The sequence below is a fragment of the Danio rerio genome, chromosome 11 (assembly GCF_052040795.2).
Source record: "Danio rerio strain M-AB ecotype USA chromosome 11, GRCz13ab, whole genome shotgun sequence".
Taxonomy (NCBI): domain Eukaryota; kingdom Metazoa; phylum Chordata; class Actinopteri; order Cypriniformes; family Danionidae; genus Danio; species Danio rerio.
The window spans coordinates 30,455,518-30,469,916 of NC_141031.1; the positions used below are offsets into that span (position 1 = coordinate 30,455,518).

The window sequence follows — 14,399 nt, forward strand, 5'->3', positions numbered from 1 at the left end:
AAAAAAAAGTTGTTTTTATTTCATTATGGCAATGATGTGTGATCCCACAGAACAGATCTGTAGCCATCCATTAAAAAGTACACTAGTGTTGTCAGGATAAACAGCTTTAAAGTACAAATGAAATAAAAACTAACCATATGATTTTGTTGGCTCACATTGCAAGTTTTGTGGGGCACAATTCATCTGTGCATGTCATTAAGAAAAAAAAATGTACGCCCTTCGAATCTTTAATTGTAATCTAAAAATGCACTTCCTGTTTTTTTTAGTCAAATTGTCAGATCATGTTTATCTTAAGAAATGGCCATGAATAACATATTCACATTGCTCAAGCTGTCAGTTTTGACAACAAACAGAAATGGTGAGCAGGAGGTGTCTGTTAGGTTGTAATAACACTTCTAAAACCCTTTTCTGATCTTTCTAAATGAAAAGCCTACCTTATTATATCCAATCAGCTCACAGTAGAAAAAGTGAGCTGATTGGATATAATAAGGTAGGTTGCAGCTTCTGGTTCACACAGACTTTAAAGTAAACCACAGTATATTTGTTGACAGTTAAGCCTGGTTTATACTTCTGCATCGAGTGATATCTGCATCGGCGTAACCCACGGCACATACCTTGCACGTTGCCGTGCATTTTTACTTCTGCGCGCTGTTAGTGTTGCTTTGCATTAACACTTCAACAAGTGTACAAGTGGCTGAAACTAGCTCATTCAGAGGCCTGAACTGGTGGACATGCAACAACTTTAATCATAAGACAAACACAAAACAACAGTCTCCATCTGGAGAACATTCGCTTGTAAACACTCGCTTCATCGGGCTCACGTGGCTCTCGGTCCCGCCCACACTCGTCAGCGCTATCAAGCTGACCAATCACAGTGCTTGCTCTATGCATCATTGTAGTTACATTTTTTGAGGTGCGCATCAGCGACTGCCACGGCAAGGGCTACGCGTCCACACGCAGGCTGCGCTAGAGCATACGTATGCGCTTGACGCAGAAGTATAAATCAGCCTTAAGTATTGTCATTTCAAATTGTCATTATAATTAAAACCATGATTATCACGGTACTGATAACTCACAGTAAATCCTGTAAGGGCAAAATCACATCAAATATGCTTTTTGCAATGAGAGGCGCCTTTTTTGAATAATTTACTAACAGCCATGAGTGTTTTGCACATTACATCTGTTGCATCTTTTTCATTCTCCAATCAAATGAAAGCAGAGGCGAGGTTTATGTTGAGGTGACAGCAGTGTTTGTGTTGTCAAGATGACTACGGAGACTTCTGAAGATGGAGGAGAGACTAGTGATTGCTGTTTTGAGTGATCTGGAGCTGTACGACTCAAAAAGCTTGAATATCATAATATCATTAAATATTTAAATTATAACAATATCAACAGCAATACTCTCACACAATACGCAGCTGATTTAGTTGTTGCCTACCAAGATAAAAAGCGCAACAAAAAGGCAATGTGGTGCGCCTCATGTGTTTGGAACGAAATATCGCGTTCAGTGTGATCGGCCCCTAACACTGCAATTAGCTAATCTCAAAAGGCTGCAATCTAAATGCTTATTTAAATAGACATTATAAATATATATTTGAATACAAGCATGTTGTTATCTGATCATTCAAAGTGTGTTCTGCATATTTTAAGAAAACTGAGCTGAAGCTGAAATTTATATTACAAATCAAATAGCAAAATCAGTTTGAAAAATCGCAATTAGATAATTATGTCAAAATCACTTTTTGGCCTTTAATAAGCAGGTGTATCCACAGTTGTGTAAAAACAACATATACATGTATCCCTGTGAGGTAGTTTTCAAAGTGCAAGTTTAGCAAACAAGTCAAATGTAAATGTAAAATAAGACAAAATCTAAATGTACCTACAATATAAAATACACACACACACACACACACACACACACACACACACACACACACACACACACACACACACACACACACACACACAAACAAAATACAAACAAACAAATCGAAAATGTAGAGATCCATGCTTATGTTGTTTATTACAAAATTGCATAAGGCTGCAAGGATGCATTTGATCTGTAGTTAGTTCATTCTCATATACAATAATTGAGGAAATACCCCAACTGTATGTGTGGGACATTTACATTTTCAGGCCATTTTAACAAAACCATAATTATGTCGATAATGGTGATACTTTTGTTCACTATAACTGTGTTATGACATTTTCAGATCAATACATCTCTAAAGGACATAGGTACCACTGACACACTGACATCACTGTAAATCTAAAAGCGTTTTAAGGTACAGAACTGCACTACATCATCAAGGTCAATAAACGCACAACCTATCCTCCCACCTGCCTCCCTGCGAGCTGACAAAATGCCTGTTTCTGCCACAAGGTCAGCGATACAGAAAGAATGGATACAGAAAACATTCACCCCTCTTGCCCAACACTTGGCTGTAGGGTTTACAAAGGTCTGCTGGCCCCAGCTGGAACACATTTACCCTGCGTGTGTATACAGCATTCTGAATATATTCATCTTCACGCCTGATTATTCCTCATTCTTTCGCTTTACATCAGAGACTTTTTTTTTTTTTTCAAATTAGAGCTACAAGGCATTTTAATTATTTCAAATGACAAAAGTATTTTGCAGTCAGATTAAAAGATAAAAACCTCACGATTAAACAGTCATGCCGTAATAATAAGGAGCTACGCTGTGAAACTTGGTGAAGAAAATAAAAGTTTTTCTAGGTAAAACTGAATGCTGTAAAACACAGACTGACACAAGGGCTGCCGACTTGTAGTCTTGCTGCTTTATCATGACTGCATTTTCAGAAGGGAAAATAAGTATTGAATACGTCACTATTTTCTCAGAAAACATATTTCAAAAGGTTCTGTTGACAGTACATTTTTACCGTATGTTGATAAGGACCAAATAAATGTATATATGCAAAGAAAGCAAATCTAAATTGTTTACAAATTAAGTTATGTGTAATAAAATGAAACGACACATGAAAAAAGTATTGAACACATGAAGAAAGGGAGGAGTAGAAAGGCAGTGAAAGCCCAGACAGCAGCTACATTCTCTCAGTAGTTATTCAGCAACCCTCCGCCCTTCATTATTGTAAATAAATATTCGCTACTTCAGTCCAACATCTACATTTCCAGGATGATGAAAATGAAAACAGGGAGGATATTTCAGCAAGACAAAGATCCAAAACACTGCAAAGGAAACTCTCAAATGCTTTCAGAGAAAGAAAATCTAGCTGTAGAATGGCCTAGCCAATCACCTGACTTAATTCCAATAGAAAATAATAAAGATCAGATCTGACAGATGAGACCCACAGAACCATCAATATTTTTACACTCCGTTGAAGTCTGTCAAAAAACATTTCAGTAGTTCAGTACTTTCTCCTTGTATCATTTCGCTGTTTTTACAGATAACAAATTTTCAAGATATTTTTGTTTTCTTTTATTTTTATGTTTGTACTATTTGAGTTTTTACCAAAATCTGGTTCAATTCCATGTTAGCAGGTCCTTTAGAAATATTATTCCCAGGAAAACAGATCACAGAATGATTATCTCAATGTAGATATCCAATAAAATCAATTTCGACTTTGCCTTCTAAGTGAGCACATTATTTTTGTTTATCTTTTGTTATTCAATGAAGTAAACATCAGGATAAAGGAGTCTTTAAACCAGAAATATCTGATCATCATTCACATTGCTGTTTATATTACACTTGCATCACCAAGTCAATGACTGGCGCATTTGTATTACATTCCAGAAAGCTCCGTTATCAGCACCATGATAGAAAATGAAACCATATCTGTGGCGACTGGCCCGGATTTGCATGGAATGGAATGGTTAAAGGTCCCATGAAATTAAAATATATATTTTTAAAATGTTAGTATCTGTATCTGTAAAGCAGAGCTGTGATGAAAACTAAACGCTATTGGCTGTTTTTATTGTAAAGAAAAGGAGCTGCTATATGTCCCATCCTGTAATCATCTTTCATTTGCCATTGTTAAACATTGAATAAAAAAAATTCACATTTCAAAGCACTTTACTAGAGCATTGGGCCCTATAGTAGGTAAGCAGCTTCTGTGTAGTAAATGCTGCTCCATCTGAAATAATGTGCTTTTTAAATTAGCAACATGAACATGAAAATTGCCTTGGATTAACCTCCTAGCCCTATTTTTAAAATAACATTTTGTATCTTACTTAATAAACAAAAAAGAAATTGGTTTGTGTCTTTATGCTACCATACTCAAAATATACAAAATCACTAACACACCACCAATATCCAACAAAACTGACCTACTGGACAACAATGTCAGCAGTCACAAAAACAACAAAGCTGCCCATCTAAACACCAACAGAGCTGCAGAAATCCCTTTGGACTAAAAGGTCTCGGTTTGAACTGTTTTCCTCCAGAACAGTTTTTCTGTCCCTCCTCTTTGAGTATGACAGTTAACACCTTCCAGCATGAGCTTAAGTGGCCTACTGTGTGCTGCCTTTCCAGAACACTGAACTGATTTATTAGTAGCCTGTTTGAACAAAACAAACAGCAGAGGCGTGCTGAAGTAATGCCAAGTGATTATGCGCTTAGTTAAGAATTGATCTAAAAATTCATCTTTGGCTGTCCTTTTATGCTAAATAAAGCTCCAATGGTTATGTAGTGTATTCTTGGTCTCAGACAGCACACCCACAGGCCGCCTACAGGCAGCTCACGGACCGTCTGATGGATATTGCACATGACATTTTCAAATACTTTCTAAAAAATGGAAAACCCTTTTCTGATTGGCTAAAGATATGCAATTTACATTGGGGAAACATGTTTTGTTCTGTATGCCAGAAAACAAATGTGTTTACATGCTCCCACGCTCAAGGTGAAACAAATTTCACAATTTGGCAATATTTTCAATGTTCTGGCAATAAACGTTTGAAAGATTTTCAAGACTTTTCTATGAGGAACTTAAAAGCACATCTGCACAGGATTTCAGATTTACCTATTGCTAAACATCCTGTACAAATCTGTGTTTGGTCCCTTCACATGGAATGTACGGTCTGAAATGAATGTGTTTAGCCTCTTTACATGTCTGTGTGGTCTGAAATAAAAGTTTAGTCACTTTACATGTCAATATGACCAATTGAATCTGTCCTAAATTAAGAATAAATGTATTAATGGTCTGAAATTAAGACAACAAATAACTTTTAAGCCATTTTTGTGAATATTTCTTGTCAATATTTCAATCTCCATTCAGCAACAAACTGTGAATGTGCATAGTTTAGTTTTACAGGTTTTTGTAAGCTATTGTTTAAAAAATTGATGTCAGACCATTTTTTGAATTAAACCTTTAATCTTTATTTAGGAATAATTAAATTGATCTTCAATGACATAAAAAAGACGCTTAAAATAAAATGAATTGTAAAAAATAAAAAATAAAAAATAAATCACTAATACTAACAATACTAAGAAATATTTCTTTACCACCAAATCAGCCACATCAGATTCAATTCTGACACTGAAGACTGAAACAATGCAGAAAATTCTGCTTTGACATTACAGAACAAAATAACTTAAGGCTGATCAATGTCTCATGCCTCATTCAGACATGAATGGGTGGCCTGGGTGGTGACCTGCTGCAAACCGGTCTGTGTAGGTATACACAGCACAAATAAAACCGGCCTCTGAGCGAGTTGAGAGAGGACCACATGAGCTCTTTTGGTGCTCCTATTGATTGTCGCTTAAGAAAGTCGCTCTTCATTTGCATAAAGTTAAAGGATTCTCAACTTTGTTGCATCGCTTGACACACCCACCTAGAGGTCTGGTTGACCAGGTCGCCAGAAGTTGATCGCTCTCCGTTAAAATGAACTGTCACTTGTCGATTTGCCGATGTGAGTCGCTTGTAGTGTGAATAATATACTTCTGTGTCAAGTGCACATGTATGGTCTGGCTTAGTCTTTGCGCTGTCACATAGCCCTAGCTGTGGCTGACGCTGACAATGTTGCTGATGCGCACCTCTCGATAAATGTAAACACACGTTGCAACGACGCATAGAGTCTGTGATTGGTCAGTTTGGTAGCTGTGTGGGCATGCGGTGGTTCCTGCCTCTGAATGAGTAAGTTTGAGCTACTTGTACAATAAGGTAGTGTTCAGCAAAAACAAAACACATGCAAAGAAACACGTCAAAGAAAAACATAAAAACCTACTGCCAGCTAGCATTTCGGAAGTGTTATTGTAGAGCAACACAAACAGCATGCAGAAGTATAAATGCACAACTACATGCAAGGCAGGAGTCACATCGATCACTCGATGCAGAAGTATAAATCATCCCTTAAAGTATATTAAAATGCAAAACATATATTTTTAATTTAAATAATATTTAAACATAATACAGTTGTTTTGATCAAATAAATGCAGCCTTTCTGCACACAAGATTTTTCCAAAAACACCTTAAAATCATCTCAACTTTAATGAACGAATGACAGCATATGTACTGCAACATGGAGATGTGGACAAAAAAAATCCTTTATCTTCTAGATAATCTACTAAATTACCCACAACCCTTTGCATGTTAGAAAAGTAAATATCTTTGAAGACAGTACTATCACTCTTTGAATTTGGCATAAAACCATATATTATAAATAAAACAAAAAAGTAACTCTCAAAATAACAGATTTAATAATGATTGGTGCATGACAAATTTCAATTTCAGACCCTCCTTTTCAACTGGATGGTAGCTTTCAGTTTAAGAAGCCAGCTCTTGACCTGATTGCGAAGATAATCATACTTTTCTTTTTTTTTTTTACTGTAATAAGCTTTTACTATCAATCATGGTCATATAAGATGACTTGAATAAAAAGCAAGATATTCAACCTTGGACACAGCTTAAACCTTTCAAATTTTCACCGTTCCAAGAATTTTCACCATGGATGTTTTGAAATTCATAACAACACTGCTACATAATGTATAATAGAAAACTGCTGCATGAGTTACCTTGGCCTTCTCGAAGTCCAGGTCTTTGCCGATGGTGGTGAGGAGTCTGCAGAGGCACTCTAAGCTCTCATCATCGTGGTTTTTGAGCAGTTTCACCACGCAGTCATGCATGATGGGCTCTGTCAACATCTTGAGCTTGAACAGCTCGCCGATGAATTTGATATTTCCAGTGGAGCGACGTCTGGCCTTGTCCTTCGCCTCTTCCAGCTCCTCCTGCAGTCTTTCCTTTTCTGTGGGCTACAAGAGAACCAGGTTTCCAGATAAATACAATCGTGCTTTCAGAGTTCAGAAATGTTTTTTTTTTCTTTCTTTTTTTTAAGAATAATGTAAACAAAAACTAATTCTGCCATTATTTAGTCTCAATGTATACAATGTAATACATTGTAAACATTTAAAACTGAGTCTGAAGTACTAAAACTACTACTGAATTACCTAGTTAAACTGACACAAAAAAATTAAACAGAAAACAAACTATCAAATGCAAATAAACTGTAAAAATGTCAACACACACAGTCCAAAGACATGCGGTATAAGTGAATTGAATAAACTAAATTGGCTGTTGTGCATGAGCGCTTAAGTGAATGCGAGAACGTATGGATGTTTCCTAGTACTGGGTAGTAGCTAAAAGAAAAAATATATGACGGAATAGTTGGCAGTTCATTTCACTGTGGCAACCCCTGATAAATAAGGGACTAAGCCAAAGGAAAATGAATGATGTTTTGGGCAAACATCCTACTAAATACACCTGGGCTAGTGAATACAGTACATTAATATGCATTACAGATGAACAACAAAGTCAAGCAAGTCTAAATCAATTTTGAATAATCTTGATGAATGAATTACTGATGTGGCAGAGTCAATCTCCTTTTGTTTTCTCTCCAGGACAACGTCATCTACTTTGTCCCTCTCGAATTCCTTTTGACATCGATTCAACAGGAGCTTCCGGAAGTTCACCGTTGTATTAGGTTTGTCTGCTGTGGGCACTTTGAGCTGCGATTAGATTAAAAGAGAAAGAAATGGGCATGACATTACATTGCATTGTTTATTGAAAGACACTGAAGGTGAATCACAGTAATCATCATACTTGTTACAATAAGAATATCAAGCATAATTTGTATTACAAGTTTCCATACATATTGTGTTCACATATGCAAACGAGGCACTGCTGAATAAAAAATGTGCTATTTTGCTTACATTTCATACACAAATATATGAATTAATACTGGTTTAAAGTTTTTCATTTTTGTTATTATCATTACTATTACTAGTTGCAATTACTAATTGTTACTATTACTATTATTTTGACAAATAAAAAAAAAGGTTTCCTACAGAAGGGACTTGGGTATCTTTTAGTAAAAAAAAGGCAGAAAAAAAAAACAATCTCAACATTTTTGTCAAATTAAATGTTGCATTGTGTATAAATGTACAAATTATATATAAACAAATCCCTCTGTAAAAACCTTTTAGTCTAAAGATAAGAATTAATTACTGCTGAAGTGGAGATTTATGGCTCAGCAAATAAGAAAAGAAAAAACTCATTTTGAGAAAACTGCCTTAAAAAATGTTTTGTAATTGAAATCTTCAGAAACAAATCAATGAAATACAATAAAACAAACATTAAGTGTATTTTCCCTCCTTTTAGAATGTGAAAGCACTTCATAAAGAGCCAAAAAGGCCACAGTTTTAAAACCGACAGAAGCAAGCAGTGTGTTTGGAACGTACCGTGGCCAGGCAGCGACACATGTTGGCGTAGGCTACAGAGAAGCTGGGCTCATCGATGGCCTTCTCAAACACAAGATCGATGACTCCTTTAAGCCTCTCCTCTGTGTTGATAGTAAGATCCGTCACTTGCTTCATCAGCTGATGAAACATCTGCGGCGTGAGCTTGTTTAAAATGCTACGAACTTTCCGGAACAACTCCTGAAGTGCCAAAAGATAGCCAACACATTGTAGTAAAATCAACTAAACGTTCATCAAATAAAGTAAACACATTTTCATCATTAACAAATCAGGACTTAAATTGTGTAGCTGAAACAAATGAATAAAAATCCTGATCAAAACAATTGACAAGCACCTTGTCTTGAGTGCTACTTTTACTGTGGATGTTTCATGATGGATATATAAGCTCTAGAGTCCAAACCTGGGTTCTGATGGTTTCTGGGTCCTCTGCGACACCCTCTCTCTTCATCCCAGGCTTCCAAGCATTTTCTGCCTTCTTGAGCTGAACATCATCACTGACAGACAGGTTTACGATGATCTTGCGTGGTGGGAGTCGTCGCACATTTAAAAGCTGTTAACAGATTGTTGTACAGATAAAAAGTAATGACTTTAAAAATAATTGCATTTTTTATAATGTATAAATATAAAATGACATTTAGCTGCATCTTGATATGGAATAAATGTTTTGAGCGCTCAGAGGTAATTAGCTTCACATAGATTTTATTTTTATTACTTCATTTATAATTATAATGTTATGAATATTATATATGAAAAAAAATCATATAAATAATTTAAATATTGAAATAATTAAATATATTAAACATTAGAAAATAGAAGATGTGTAAGATTAAGTAACATTTTAAATGTCAAATTAATTAAAAGCACTAATAAATATACAATTCACAAAAGCTTAGCAACTAACTACTGCACGAATAAGATATTTTCTATTCTTTAAATTTATTATTAGAGTTTGGCATGAACACAATAATTGATTGAATATTGTTGAATTTAATGCTGAGTGTTGACTGTTAAACTATTGAGATCAATGTACAGAAAAGCATGTGATGATGAGGGTGCCTTTTTGTTTTATTAGGTTGTCTCATGTTTTGTGGTTAGTAGGGAGGTAAGTAAATGTTTCATTTGTTAATTTATGTGCAGGTAAGAGGGTTTAAAACTTAGTTAGCTGCTGAGCTTTTGTTTAATATTTTGGCTTGATCTCTACAAGATGTTTATGTCTCCTTCAAATTCAAATGTCAAATAATTTAGACTTTTCATTATTTCTTTGGTCAATCGTCTTTGTTGTTGCTTTCTTTTGAATGGGAGATGAGACTGGGCTCCTCATTAATTTTAGAGGTGTCCTATTTAATTTAATTTAATTTAATTTATTGTTATTACCATGCAAAGTTTAGAGAACGTAACAGCAAACTAACAGAAAGAGGGGCGTGGTTAAGAAAACTGAGGCTGAACATGCCAAACTGACATCAACAGAAGGACCGCCACTACTAGAATGGCCATTAAAGTGGTCCGTTTGTGTTCTATTTTCAAAATGTTTGATTAATGTAAAGGTCCTGCTTGTCTATAATTGTCAGAATTTTATTTTATTAATTATTTACTTGGGGCGAGCCAGTGGCGCAGTAGGTAGTGCTGTCGCCTTACAGCCAGAAGGTCGCTGGTTCGAACCTCGGCTCAGTTGGCGTTTCTGTGTGGAGTTTGCATGTTCTCCCTGCCTTCGCGGGGGTTTCCTCCGGGTGCTCCGGTTTCCCCCAGAGTCCAAAGACATGTGGTACAGGTGAATTGGGTAGGCTAAATTGTCCGTAGTGTATGAGTGTGTGTGTGAATGTGTGTGTATGTTTCCCAGAGATGGGTTGCAGCTGGAAGGGCATCCTCTGCGTAAAAAACCCGCTGGATAAGTTGGCGGTTCATTCCGCTGTGGCGACCCCGGATTAATAAAGGGACTAAGCTGACAAGAAAATGAATGAATGAATTATTTACTTGTTTTTATGTGTGTTTGTTTGGTTTCTTAATTTATATTTTATTTTATAGTTTTTACTATTATTATTATTATTATTTATATTCTATCACACTGGATTTATATTATTTGTTCTATTGTTATGTATCAGTTGCTTAAAGGTCCCAGGAAGTGCTTTGAAATGTGCATTTTTATTCAATATATGACAAACTTGAAGAGAGGGTGGGACATAGTGTAGACCCTCCACTCTTTTAAAAACAGCCAGTAGAGTTTTGTTTTATCACCGCTCTGCCAGTAAGAGTGGTTAAGCTTAAGCGCATCAAATGTGAAGCACCTTAAAGGGGGCGGGGCATGTCAGATACTAGAGAGCATTTCATTGGTCACGATATAATGAGACACCAGCTATAACTAGCCTATATATCCTAAAAAACTAACACTACTGATACTAACATTTACAAACTTTTATTATTTAATTTCATTATCAGTTAGCATTTCAGTGTGGAGTTTGCATGTTCTCCAAGGTGTCCTCCGGGTGCTTTGAGTTCCCCCACAAGTACAAAGACATTCGCTATAGGTAAATTGGGTAAGCTAAATTGCCTGCAGTGTATGTGTGAATAAGAGACAGAATGGGTGTTTCCCAGTGATAGGTTGCAGCTGGAAGAGCTGCATAAAACATGCTGGATAAGTTGGCGGTCAATTAATGCATTTTAAATTCATGGGACCTTTAAAGCATAGTAGAAAAAGGGCCGCCAATCCAAACACAAAAGCAAATGGTTAACATGTGCTAGCAAACTAAATATTGTACATTTTGACTTCACACAGACTTTAAACTCAACTGACTATTGAATGTTGTTAAATTATTAACTAATTATTTGCAGTAGAGGGGATTTAAATGAGTCTCTAATAAAGCATATTATTTAAATTAATTACTGCCTAGAACTCACCGGGGCTCCGCGTCCTCCAGCCATCTGCCTGCTGAAATCAGCAAAAGCAGGAGTGAAATCCTGAGGCGTCCCTCTGGAAATCAACCTGGGGTCCACAGACCTCAGAGGCAGCTTGTTTTGGTTCATCTGAAAACAGCAAAAAGAGCATTTCCCTTAAACATCCAGCAGAGGTCGCAGTGAGAAGCAGAGCTGTGTCCATGAATGAAACAGCAGATCTCCTCCTCTTCCTCCCCTCCTGCTCATCCTGATCTTCAACTATCTTTCCCTTTATCACAATCGGTATGACAGAAACTGCTTCGAGATCCGAATTTCCTCGGATTGCACCGCCAAGGGGAAACAATGTTCACCATGGAGACCAGCTCCATTTGTTATTTATACATCAACAACATGTTCGGCGATTTACGCTCCAGTCAACTTGTGACGAAGAGAGCAAGAAAGGCTAAAAACAGATGTGAGTGAGACTGCAAACTAGGAACTGAAATGGGAAACTGAAAGAATGGAGTGAAACAAGTGTTGTCGGAAACAGTAACCAAGAAAGCAAACACAAATGACAATAATAAACACACCAACAGAGTTTAGTATCAGACAGGGGAAGGGCATTTATTTTCTTTCGTCTTTAGGCTAAATGATGCCTACTGCCAACTATGACATAACCGCCATGCAATTTTAATGGAAACAGGACGTCAAGGGAGTTTCATGGCTGTAAAGTGCAGCTCGGATGAAGTTTAGAAGTTGGGGGAACATGCTTGTGTTACTGTACTTTTCATGTTTTAAATGTAAATAAACATTGTGTGTGTGTTTTCTTTTTTATTAAGATGTTTCAGCAAGGAATGAGCTTTCGACAATTAAAATGGTCAGGATCATCCTGTTAACCTTGTTAAAAGGGTTATGAGGTTAATAATTCTTGGAGTGTGGATGCGGTGCATAAGAAGTAAGATTAATAAATGCATGTTCATTTGAGGAATCCGTTCCCATTAAATATTTCCACAAAATATGTTAATATTTAATCTGGCAAGAGCTGCACAGTTTATGATTGGTTGTATTTTTCTTGGTATAATGTTCAAGCAGGTAACAACATTAATATAAAGTCAATGAGATTAAATATTTTTTCTAAAATAATGCTCCGTTTTCTGAAAACAGGCTAATGAGATGTTGAAATTTTGCAAAATAATGCTACATTTACTTAAGTGGTGTGGGCCACTTCAGGAGTTGAGCGTTTTGCTTATGCACACCTTGTATTTTAACTGCCTGCTGCACCTTGCATTTCTGCAATTGCGCTGTGTGTCTGCAGCTGAAAAACGTCAACTCTGAGCGAAAAAAAGCAATACGCAGGTTACGTCTTTTTTATTGTTTAATCAAATGAAAGCAGAGGCGTTCACTTTCCATGAAGTGACAGCAGTTTTTGTGATGTCAAGATGACTAAGGAGATTTTTAAACAAAGGAGAGACTAGAGGTCTCTGTATGGAATAATCCGGAGCTACAGTATATGACCTCACAAATCATGACTATAACAATATTAATAAATATTACAATTATAACAATGAAAAGTGGCACTCGCGCACAATACCAAAGACTATAGAATAAACAAGACGTGTCACTCATAGTTCTGAATGGGAAAAAAGTGTAACGGTCAATACGGCAAATGAAGCCCCGCCTTCTAGTAGAGAAGAGCTAATCATCGATCACTATAGACCAGGGCTATTCAATTAGTTTGTCATGGGGCCGGTTCATGAAAAGCATCCCAAACGAAGGGCCAGAGAGATATGACTTGCTATATGAGTGATAACACAACTGCATATGAGCCCATATGCTGAATTTTTGCTCCTTAAGACACCAGCGTTCAGTTTTTCCACATTAAAATGTTAATATATTGTATTTTGAAACTAAATCAGTGCGTATTGTACATATTTTTTTTTAGAGCACAACAAAATCAGTGCATTGCTGAAGTAGACTGCTTCTACATTCAGACACATTCATATGTTATGTTTTGAACTGCATAGCAATTAGGGATGTAACAATTACAGCTTTTGGTTGTACGATTATATAGCCTAAAGAATAATCATGGTTTCACGGTTATCAGCATCTGACAATATATAAGTGTATAACTAATAACCAAAAAGAGCACCTTGTCTAGCACCACATCACTGATTGGAGGCAGTCCCTCAGGCTTCTGCACACAGGCCGGCATAAACTGAAAGCCCAACAGGAAGTCCCGGTCATACTGTCTCTTTCCATTAGATTGCACAAGACCTGGGGGGGGAAAACAACAGCAACAGTAGATATGGTAATGAATAATGGTATATAATAATGGTGAATGGAGAGCAACTGTCAGCAGAGAACTTAAATATTCAATCAAGCTCACAGTGAACAGTTTCAGAACACTAATAGATCTGATCACCAATGATTATCAGAACAAAATAATGTGCATGAAAACCTTCTGGTACCTTTTAATGTCTTTATGGCTTTTCTGAGGCTTAATAATACCACAGAGCTGTACAAGCATCTGAACAACACCCAATCCAGCAAACAAAATCAGTAAAATGTCTGAATAAACAATGACTTAATGGCATAGCTCACCCAAAAAAATAAAAAATAAATCTCACACTCAAGTGTTTCCAATTAATTCATAATTAATTTATTTTACTAAATAGGATATTGAGGAAGGCTACAGTATTTTTGTCATTTCATAAATGTCAATGGCTACCAGTTTCCAACATTCTTCAAAATATCTTTATTTGTGTTTAAACTTTTGGGTGAACTACCTTTTCGATTTGATTTT

General features: G+C 36.3%; 1 protein-coding gene across 8 annotated transcripts in view; it reads right to left on the reverse strand.

Annotated features, from left to right (window-relative positions):
- Window positions 1-14,399, reverse strand: part of eif4g3a (eukaryotic translation initiation factor 4 gamma, 3a) — an 89,480-nt gene that overhangs the window by 22,885 nt on the left and 52,196 nt on the right. For all 8 annotated transcript variants that reach the window (XM_087273804.1, XM_087273803.1, XM_087273802.1 and 5 more), the window contains exons 14-19: window positions 13,746-13,870; window positions 11,621-11,746; window positions 9,129-9,278; window positions 8,711-8,908; window positions 7,832-7,978; window positions 6,989-7,225 (exon numbers count right to left, since the gene is read on the reverse strand). In XM_087273804.1, coding sequence (XP_087129930.1) covers window positions 6,989-7,225; window positions 7,832-7,978; window positions 8,711-8,908; window positions 9,129-9,278; window positions 11,621-11,746; window positions 13,746-13,870 — 983 coding nt within the window. The remainder of the gene's footprint in view (window positions 1-6,988; window positions 7,226-7,831; window positions 7,979-8,710; window positions 8,909-9,128; window positions 9,279-11,620; window positions 11,747-13,745; window positions 13,871-14,399) is intronic.